General features: G+C 42.4%; 1 protein-coding gene across 1 annotated transcript in view; it reads right to left on the reverse strand.

The window, feature by feature from the left end:
• Positions 1-8916, reverse strand: part of Rpa1 (replication protein A1) — a 37528-nt gene extending 28612 nt beyond the window's left edge. The window contains exons 1-3 of the mRNA XM_031354042.1: positions 8883-8916; positions 8689-8830; positions 1845-1933 (exon numbers count right to left, since the gene is read on the reverse strand). Coding sequence (XP_031209902.1) covers positions 1845-1933; positions 8689-8830; positions 8883-8916 — 265 coding nt within the window. The remainder of the gene's footprint in view (positions 1-1844; positions 1934-8688; positions 8831-8882) is intronic.
• Positions 8917-11282: the final 2366 nt, after the last annotated feature.

Genomic DNA, 11282 nt, shown 5'->3' on the forward strand with positions numbered 1-11282 from the left:
AAAAAATACTGAACGAAATCTAATCAGGTAGACTCAGCAAAGCAAATCCAAATATGTGAAAAGGATAATACAATGCAAATCCAGACTTATCCCAGAGGCCCCAGGTTGCTTTAGCATCCAAAAAAAAAAAAAAAAATCAATCATCATAATTCATCATATTAGCTAACCCAAATAGAAAAGGCACTTGATTATTAACAGATACAGGAAAAACATTTGACAAAATTCACCATTCATTCTTAATAAAAATGTTAACAAACGAGAAAGAAGTAAAATTTCCTCAACCTGATGAGTGGGAACCCACTGGCTGGGCGAAACCCCAGCACCCAGGCAGAGGCCAGACTGGGCTGGTGTGAGAACCAACGGTAAGAGGCACCCAGGCACTTAATGATCCAAGCATCTCCATTCCTGCATCCATCCTTGCATCCCACAGAAGAGAACAGGTTCCTCAGAGTGTCCTCTGACTTCCACATATGCACATGTATCACACACACACACACACACACACACACACACACACACACACACACACACACTTAAATCCATAGGTAAATTTCTGGGAGGAGGGGTTTGCGGCTGGGTCTCACCCTGTGGCACAGGCTAGCCTGAATAGAGTCAATGCTGGCCTCAAAACTCTTCTGCCTCAGGCTCCAGAGTGCTGGGGAAAAAAATGACAAGCCACGTCACCCGGTTTTAACGATATTTAACAGTACAAGGTTAAGGGCTGGCCACCTGGAAAGAACAAGCCAAAGATCACACAGGTTAAATGGCTCTGTTTTGATCGGAGACTAGGTCTCGGGGTGTAGGCTGGCCTCAAACTTGCACAAGAAAATAATATTTTTGCCATTAAGATCAAGGTAGCTAGCCGGGCAGTGGTGGTGCATGCCTTTAATCCCAGCACTTGGGAGGCAGAGGCAGGCGAATTTCTGAGTTTGAGGCCAGCCTGGTCTACAGAATGAGTTCCAGGACAGCCAGGGCTACACAGAGAAACCCTGTCTCGAAACCCCCCCCCCCCTAAAAAAAGATCAAGGTAGCTATTAACCACGGTGGCACATATTTGGGAAGTAGAGGCAGGAAGATCAGTTGTACAAGGCCATCCTCAGCTACACTGGGCTTGAGGCCAGCCAAGGCAGCATTGTGAGCCAGGTGTGGTGGCACACATCTCTAACCCCACCACTCAGGAGGCTGAAACAGGAAGTTCAAGGCCAACAAGAGCTACTTAAAAATAAATAAGAATATAAATAAACCCCACCAGTAAACAAAACCCTGTAAGAGAAAAGCTAAGAAAGGACACTTCCTGGGGCTGGGGAGGTGCTCAGTCCATAAGGAGCTTGCTATTCAAGCATGAGGACCTGAGTTCAGATCCCTGGGTTTCCAGGTCAGGAGACCCTCTCTCTAGAAATAAGGAATCAAGAGAACTCACGACTTTGGTCTCTAGCCCCATGCACAACTATAAGTATAAATATGTAGATGTGCACGCTTGCACGCACGCGCTCGCGCGCGCGCACACACACACACACACACACACACACACACACACACAGAGGAATGCACCTGGCTCTCTCACATTTCAGCCATCATATAAATCCTGCATTATCAGAACATTCTAGGTTCTAGTTTCAGTCAACCTTTACACAGAATGACCATCATACTCCTTCTATAATTTCTCCTGATTTATCCATGTATCATTTCTTCAGTATTAACAAAAAACAGAATAGACTTGCTTTTTAGATCCTCCCCGACCCACAATCAATGTTTTATCAAGACCACTAAAGTCACAAAGTAGTGTTCTGGATCCAAAAAGCAATTATCCAGTTGAGAGTTACAACCTATAAGGAGGATTTTACCTTCATTATAGGGCACTGGATTCCCAATCTTTAATCCAACTTCTTCAGCAGATTTCACAACTTCCAAGTCCATCAAAATAATTACTCTCCTACAAAGACAGACACAAGTTAGAATTAAGAACTCGGCAGCCTTTCAGATGACTTACTAAGAAGTCTACTTTAACAAGGGTCTGGCTAAAACTGTATCTTTTACCAACTTTTTCCTCATTCTTTTTTTTTTCTTTTCCTTCGAGACGTGCGCCACCACTGCCCAGCCTTTTCCTCATTCTTGACTAACTTGAGAAGTATTAATTCCTAAGTAAATACTTCATTTATCCTTTCCCCACAGCATCAATGTTTTTGTCTTTATTATAGGGTTATTCATTTCCTATCTAGTTCCCTAATTAAAATAGTAGACCTTGCTCCATGCCATTATCCTCATGGAGGTGCTGTACAACTTACATTATTAAATACAAAATCCTAAACCACAAAAAGATGACCTGTTTTCAGAAATATGTACTTAAATCGGGCGGTGGTGGCGCACGCCTTCAATCCCAGCACTTGGGAGGCAGAGGCAGGCGGATTTCTGAGTTCAAGGCCAACCTGGTCTACAGAGTGAGTTCCAGGACAGCCAGGGCTATACAGAGAAACCCTGTCTTGAAAAAAAAAAAAAAAGAAAAAAAAATATGTACTTATCCAAATCATTACTTTATCCCAGTGAAAAACAATTATAGTAGTAGACATTTTAAAATTTTAATCATTGGGGGCTGAGAAATAGCGTCGTTGACAGAGCCCTGGGACTTGCTGGGCCATCGGTCTAGCATAAGCAGCTAACCAGCAAGTTCCAGGCCAATGTACCTATCTCAAACTGCAGGTACAGGTGTGTGTGCACGTGTGCACATACTCACACTCCTTCTGCAATGCTTGCATGGCTTTCTTTACATGGTCTGTCTCGCCTGTGCTATCCGCTCCAGCTCAACTCACAATCCCAAGCTTGCTGCCCTCTAGCACAGCTGTTTTCTCTCAGTTCCTGGCACAGGCTACGCTTCCTTCTGCCACTAAGCCTACACATGGTCCTGACTGAATTTTTCCCCTCATTCTGCTTCATCTAATATGCACTTTTTAGCTCTTATCACAAACTTGGAATTGAACCAGGGACATATTCACGCTAGGCGGACGCTCTACCATAGAGCTATACCCCTCCAACTCCCATCTCAAATATCTTTTCAAAAGACATTTTCTTGGTCTCTTATTTAGATCAGGTTTCTTTGTCCTCCTGCAGCTATGACTTCATTCCTTCGGAACACTTGTCTTCGTTTTAAATTCTATATTAATTAGTGATTGTTTTCCTTCTCTCTGCTAGACTGCACTTTCAATAAAGGCAGGTAGCCAGCCACAGTGCTTAATTAAGCAACAGCCCAAAGATGTCATTCTATACATCCTGGGACAAGATGCCTAATGTCATCTGCAGATAAAGAATCTGTCAGGAGACAGCTCAGGGGTAAAGTGCTTGGGCAAGCTGAGTGTGAGCACTGGAGTTCAGATGCCCAGAAACCTAAATAAATGCAATATGGATATGGCAACCCACCTCTAACTCCTTCTTTAAGAAAGCGGCTTTCCAGAGCAAGCTGGCTAGCAAGACATGCCATATCAGCAAGCTCTGGGCTTGAGACCCTGCCTCCATGAGTAACTCCCAAGTGAAGGGACGATGACTCCCGAACCTTGGGCTAGCATGTACAAATGTCAACGGACATACACACATGCACACACATGAAAACTGAGAGAAAATAATGAACTGGCTCAAGGGAAAGCTGTGCTATCAGCAATGAGAAGGGTAGGTTAGGGTTAGGGTTAGGAGTATATATGAGAAAACAGAGACAAAACAGGACCTATTGTCAGGCAATAATCTGAAGCTATGTGCACAGCTATATGGGGACTTAGTTCTACTGTGTTGTCTGTCTACTTTTATAAATGTTCAAAATCATGTAAAATATAAAACATATTTGAAAGTAGAGAAAGGGAGCTAAGAGGATTATTTCTTAAGGCAGGATTTATTATGTAAGAATGAAAGGACAGTTCAATATTAATCTGTTAAAAATAATTCATACAATTAAAGGATTAAAAAATAATATGATTATATCAAGTTGTAGTAAAAGCTTTTCAAAACATCCAAGAGCCATTCCCATAAAACCCCAAGCAACTGAAGGACCTAAAAAAGTTGTGAGCATGATAAAGTACATGCACTTTACAAGATAAACTATGTTGAACACTGAAACCAAAGGCACTTCCCTTACTAGCCAGGAAGAGAAAGGTACTTGCAGATACAGTACTGTCAACATTGTTGTAATGGTGCTAACTGATTCAGAACCATAAAAAACAAAGAAAGCAGGCCTGGAGAGATGGCTCAGTGGGTGTAAGTGCTCAGTGCACAGGCCTCACACATAGGTTGGATCCCTGAAAGCTATAGAGGAAGGAGAGAATTAACCCTGAAAGGCGTCCTGTGATTTCCACACGTACACGGTTCACGCAGCACACACACCCTCCCAATGAAAAAAAAAATTAAGTTAAATTATGTTATAGCATGTGTGCCTGCACAAATATATCTACACATGTAAAAAGAAATTCAAAGAAACAAATGCCAAATAAATAATATAAATATCATAATAAAGAGATAATTGTCTAAAAAATTCAAGGCTTTAAATGGTAAGATATATTCTTGGATGAAAAGATCCAATGTCAAAATATATCAATTTAATGCAATTATATATATTCAGGAGACCTCTGCTTGGCTTTTGAACTTGATAGCACTCCTATAATTCATATGGAAGAAAAAAAACCATGAAAACTGCTGAAGATTATAATATGTCACAGATGGTATTTTGGCAGCACATACTTGTAAGGGCTGTGAAAGACATGTAGATCATCCACGCCTTGCTAGGGAGAAGGTGGATGGGTATAGCTATTTGGGAAAATAATCAGGTAATCCCTCATTAGTTAAATCAACTTCTCTTCTGGATACATTTACCTTCAGCATCTATGTCACCAGGATATTACTCCTAGCAGGATCTGTACATGGCTCAAGGTAGTATCTACATCTAATTGATATCCTCTTATACGCTTTAAGTTATCTCCAGATTACTTACAATAGCCAAGATGATGTAAATTATGCTACACTGTATTATTTGGGGCATAACAAGAAACTATGTCTACTCGGTCAGTTCAGATGCAGTACCTCCCCTGAATACTTCTGATGAGCATCAGTGGAAGACACGGGCCAAGAATCCACAGAAAGAGGGCCAACCATGTAAAAACTCGTACACTAATATTCAGTGCATTATTCAAAATGCAAATAGATGGAAACAACCCAACAGCCTGTAAACTGAAAAACAAAAAACAAAAACAAAAACAAATAAGCAAAATGTGCTGGGCCTAGAGGCCCAGGTCTGTAATCCAACTAAGGTTGGGGCAGGGGGATCTCAAGTTCAAGGCCAGCATAGACAACTTAGCAAGACCTTGTCTTCAAACAAAAAGTAAAGAGGCTGGGGATGCAGCACGGTAGAGAGCATTTGTCTAGCATGTGTGCTGACCCCAGCATCACAAAGAAAAAAAGATAAGCAAAATGTGATCTGTCTACACAAAAGGGTATTTATTATAGCCATAAAGGGGAATGACAGAGTAACACACCTAAAACTTAGCCCTGAAAATACTATGGCAAATAAATAAGTGTCACAAAGGACCAGGTAATGCATGACTCCATTTACATGGAATGTCCAGAGTAGACAAATTATAGAAATGAGAAAATTAGTAAATCTCTGGGACTCAAGAGATTTGGGATTTGGTAGCTAAAGGGTACCAGGTTTCTCTATGGAGGTAAGAAAATGTTCTGAACTTAACTGTGATATGACTGTGCAACACTATGAAGTGTTCAAAATCATACTTTTAAAAATTGCCAGTGACACATGAATACAATCAGACGGGGGAGAGAAGAGTGGCAAATTCAGGATACCAGTATCTTCTATGTCTGCCACCAACTACCAATTTTCCATAGTCATCAGAGAACTTTTTGGTTTGATTCATCTTTTTTTTTGGTTTTTCAAGACAGGGTTTCTCTGTGTAGCCTTGGCTGTCCTGGAGCTCACTCTGTAGACCAGGCTGGCCTCGAACTCAAATCCTGGCTGGGATTAAAGGCGTGGGCCACCACTGCCTGGCAGTTTGTTTTATCTTATGTGTTGCTTTTGGTAGAATCTCAATATAGAGATATGAAGCTGGTCTCATACTACAGTTGAGGACGACTTTGAACTTCTGAAAATCCTCCTGTTTCCATCTCCCAAGTGGGATTACAGGGTACACCACTATGGCCAGCAAGCACGCTGCCAACTGAACCACACCCTACCCTTATCAGAGAAATCTGTGCAAGCCTTAGCACCTTAGCATCTTAAGACATAACTCATGCTTGCCTGCCATAGAGTGCTTGCCTACCATGTGTGAGGCTCTAGGCTAAATGTCTGGCACTTATGACAAAGAGTTAAAAACACTCACGACTCAGGAATGACTATGTAAGTCTTGTGCACAAAGCCTCGAATTCAGTCCCCAGCACTGTGCTTTGAGGCCACAGGCTTACTAAGGATCCCAGCTTGAGGTCATCCTTAGGTAAGTTAGAGGCCTTAGATAGACTGCATAAGATGAGACCCTTTCTCATAAACAAAATAAATAAAAATAATTTAAAACTCCTGATCAAACGCTGTGCCTTCCCATCATACTCAGAATGAGGATTTTAAGGAGTGCACATTTGGAAAAACCCTAAGTTATATTCCATGCTCATGTCATATGTAAAAACAAACCTCACGGAAGTATGAAAATACAGTCTTAAGTTTGATCAGAGAGCTTCTCCAGCATTATGATTCAGAGGTCATAATGAAGAAAGTGGACAAATGCAAATACAGATTTGTACCACAAAATACCATATACAAACAAACCAAGTTAGAATAGATAAATATGTAAAACAGACATCAGAGTTAATATGCCTGCTTTACTAAGAGCTTCTGTAAATAAAACAAAACAAAAAACAAAAATTAAAGGTCAAAGTATCAGGGGCTGGAGAGTTGGCTCAGAGGTTAAGAGCACTGGCTGCTCTTCCAGAGGACCTAGGTTTGATTCCTAGCACCCAAATAATGGCTCAGAACCATCTATCTGGAATTCCAGTTCCAGAGGATTCAATGTCGTACTCTTCTTCTTTTTTTTTTTTTTTTAAAAAAAAGATTTATTTATTATTATTATATGTAAGTACACTGTAGCTGTCTCTAGACACACCAGGAGAGGGCATCAGATCTTATCATGGGTTGTTGTGAGCCACCATGTGGTTGCTGGGATTTGAATTCAGGACCTTCGGAAGAGCAGTCAGTGCTCTTAACCACTGAGCCATCTCTCCAGCACTCCCCCACCCCCAATGTCCTCTTGTGCAGCCCATGGATACAAGGCACACACATGGTACACAGACATATGTAGCAGACCCATATACATAAAACTTTAAAAAAATGCATCTCAAATGTTTTTTAAAGAACAAAGTGGGGGCTGGAACGACAGCTCAGTGAGTGAGAATACCTGTGCAAGCGTGAGTTTGGATCCCCAGCACCTGTCTGAGAAGTTAACTAATTGGTGGTGCCTGTTACCCAGTCTAGAAGGGCCAGAGGCAGGGTGGATGGGGCACTCTGGCCACCCGCTTAGCCAAAAAACCAGTGATCTCTGGATGAGTGAGAGATTCGCAAGGGAATAAGGTAGACAGCCACACAGGAAGACAGCAGGGTTCTACGCGTATGTAAGGGGGTGCACACAACACACACACACACACACACACTTTTTGTTTTTAATTTACAAACATTAAAATAGGCTGTAATGTGGCTCAGTGCATAGAAACACCTGCTGTATAAGCCTGGTACCAGAGTTCAATTCCTGACAAGCTGGGAGGGGACAACTAACTCCAAAGTAGCACACCATGGCAAGTGCATGTGGGTGTGCACGCTCTCCCACAACCATGTCCTAGCAGCCAGAAGCACTGCTTGTAGCACTCAAGAAAACCTGGAGTGAACGACATTGGGTTCCCGGCAGGCAAGCTGGCAAGAAGATGCACCCTGACTATACAACGGCAGAACAAACATCAAGTCTGGCAGAGCTGTCCAGGACTGTTCATATTAATCATGTATAGATAAGAGGAAATGGCACAGGAACAATTCAACACACAGGGTATGAAATGAAAGGAATGAGGCACACAAAGGACAAAGAACCTGGCATACAAGAAAGCGTAAGCAGGAGTGGTACTTCCCAGAAGGGAGTCATAAAGTAGACTGAATTCATTAAAACAAGAGCCAAAGATAAACTCAGAGTCGGCTCAAAACCCACGGAAAACAGGTCAAAATAACATTACCCATCTGACAGTTGATACTGTCAACTTAACAGGATCTACAGCAGGCACATCTCGGGGCATGCCTCTGAAGGGTCTTCAGACTAGGTTAACTAAGGGGGAATGACACTGACTATGGACTGAGGCCTCAAATGGAATGAAGAGGAGCAAGTGAGCTAAGCATCAGTGCTCATTGCTTCTGGCTTCCTGTCTGTGGCTGCAGTGTGACAGGGTGTGTCATGCTCTAGCTGTCATGACGGACCACATCCTCAAACTGTGAACCAAAACAACCCCCTCTCAACACTGCTTTTACCAGGTATTTGGTCATACCAATGAGAAAGGTAACTAATACAACACACAACACTTAAAAACATAAACACAAACCTCATTTGCATGTGTGAAATTTTGAAGCTCACGGGCCAGTTATGCCGAATGCCAGGTCTGCTGGCTAAGGGTGAGCGTGCATACCTATAATCCCACCTGCTGTGGGAGCAGCAAAAGCACCACAGATAGAAGGCAGCCAGGGCAGCAGGGACGGACTCAAACTGACAGAAGTGGGAGGCATAGAGAAAAACCAGATTAACAGAGTGCTCCTTACTATGCAAGAAGCCTGGGTTTCATCTCCCAAAGTGGAAGAGAGAACTAAGAATACAGAAGTCTACCATGTAGAAGTACTGCTATGTCACACAGAAGCATCACTCAAGTGTCTCTGGATGCTACACAGAGGGTGGGTGGCATATCGCTTCCTGATGATACGTCTCTACTACAGCACTGTTGTTTTAGTATGTGCTCCACCACTACAGCCCCTCACGGCACCAAGAAGTCACACTGAGTTCATGCAAGGATCTGACTTAACCATACAGTGCTCAGAAGGATCACAAGGAATACACAATAGTAACTATAAACTTGAAACTCTCAAAGTATACTGGTTTCATTGGGATCAAGTATGCACATTTTCAGATCACAGGTTCTTTTGTCAGGGAGCAGACACAGGACGTGTGCTTGTGCACATGCATGTGGAGGCCAGAGGTCAACTTCAGGTGACAGTGCTAGGGAGCCGCCCTCCTTGATTTTTCCTTTGTTTTGAGACAAAGTCTCATGTAGCCCAGGCTGGCTTAGAGCTTAGTATATACGATGATGACCTTGAGTTTCATATCCTACTGATGACCAAAGAATACTGGGATTACAAACATAGACCAGATTTTTGGTGCTGCCAACCACACCCACAGCAGTGTGAACCTGGGAGGAAAGCACTTCATCAAAGGAGGTGCATTACCAACCCCCAGCCCCTCTTTCTTTTAAGCATTATTCATTTCTGGTGTAAACATGGACGTGCATGCACAAAGTTCAGAGGATAATTTCTAGAATGCTGGTTCTCTTCGCCTTCCAATTGGGTCATGGCAATTGAACAAGGACCCCTCTCAGCTTGCAGGAAGCATTTTTACCCACTGCCCCACCTACCTTATTTTGAAACAGTCATTCACTGAGACCTGGGTATTCCCAACTAGACCACGCTGGCAAACCAGGAAACCCCAGGGATCCACCTATCTCTGACTCCTGTCCCTACTAGGATTATGAACTCTTAACTCTTGCCCCTGTGCCCGGCTGTTTTAGATCAAACTCAGATTTTCACGCTTGCCTGGCAAACAATTTATCATCAGAGCTACTATTATCTTCAGCCAGCTAAGGATCAGAGTTTAACATTCCAAAACTTTCCTGTAAGAATTGCTAAAAGGTGCCTGTAAAAGGTACTAATTAAAAGTACAAGGAGTTAGAGACAGTCTAACTTTATAAGTTCTAGACCAGGATACCCACTGAAGGAAGAGAAAGGAAAGAAGGAAAGAGAGAAAGAGGGCAGGCATAGACATAAACAAACAGGCAGCATAGCCACAGAGACAAAGGTAAGCTATAGACAATGGGTAGGTAGCTGGAGTAAACAGTTGACTACAAAGAACAGCATGAGGGCTGGGGTGGAGCTCAGCAGTGCACTGCTTGCCTAGAGGTCCTGCTCCCCTCAGCTCTTCAACAAAACATGTCAGCTCAGGACAGACAGAAGAAACCAAAGCAAAACTACAGTAAAGAGACACACACACACGCACACACGCACCCACACAAAGGTACTGGAGAGGAGATGCCTCAGTGGCTAAGAGCATTTGCTGCTCTTGCAGAGGACCACACACACACACACACACACACACACACACACACACACACACACACACACACACACACACGGCTGCTCACCACTACCCCTTTTAATTCCAGCACTCAGAAGGCAGAAACAGGCAGATCTGTTAGAGGACAGCCTGGTCTATATAATGAGTTCCGGCTAGCCAGGGCTACACAGTGAGATCTTGCCTCAAAAATAAAATAAGATAAAAAATTTAAAAATTAACACCAAGTGTAAGCTTACCAATCACATCTTAAATTGAATTTTATAAAAGACATTCAAAATTGACAACAGAAAGGCTAAATGTTAAAATTAGAACACAGATATAACAAGATAATATGAAATGAAGAAAAAAAAGGGTGTTTCAAAATATTCAGCTAATAGGGCTGGAGAGAACTCAATGGTTAAGGGCACTGGATGCTTTTCCAAAGGACTCCAGTTCAATTCCCAACACCATCATGGCAGCTCACAACTGTCTGTAATTCCAGTTCCAGAGGATTCAATACTCTCATACAAGCATAAGTGTAAGCAATGTACATAACATAAACATAAATAAATGCATACATATGTAAATAAATAAATGAACTGAAAAAGAAAACATGTTTCAAAAAATACAGGTAATGGGACTGGAGAGATATCTCAATGGCTAAGAGCATTGCATGCTCTTTTGGAGGTTCTGGGTTCAATTCTCAGCACCTACACGGCAGCTCACAACTGTCTGTAACTGTGGTCCTGTGGGATCTGATGCCCTCTTCTGGCATGCAGACGTACATGGAGACAAAACTCCCTTATATATAAAATAAATTTAAAAAAAAGTTAAACACGCACGCATAATACAACGCAAATACACACTGGCATAACCTCCTTGGCACCGGACCTTTACCCTATTGAT

This window comes from Mastomys coucha, unplaced genomic scaffold (genome assembly GCF_008632895.1).
Source record: "Mastomys coucha isolate ucsf_1 unplaced genomic scaffold, UCSF_Mcou_1 pScaffold5, whole genome shotgun sequence".
Lineage (NCBI taxonomy): Eukaryota > Metazoa > Chordata > Mammalia > Rodentia > Muridae > Mastomys > Mastomys coucha.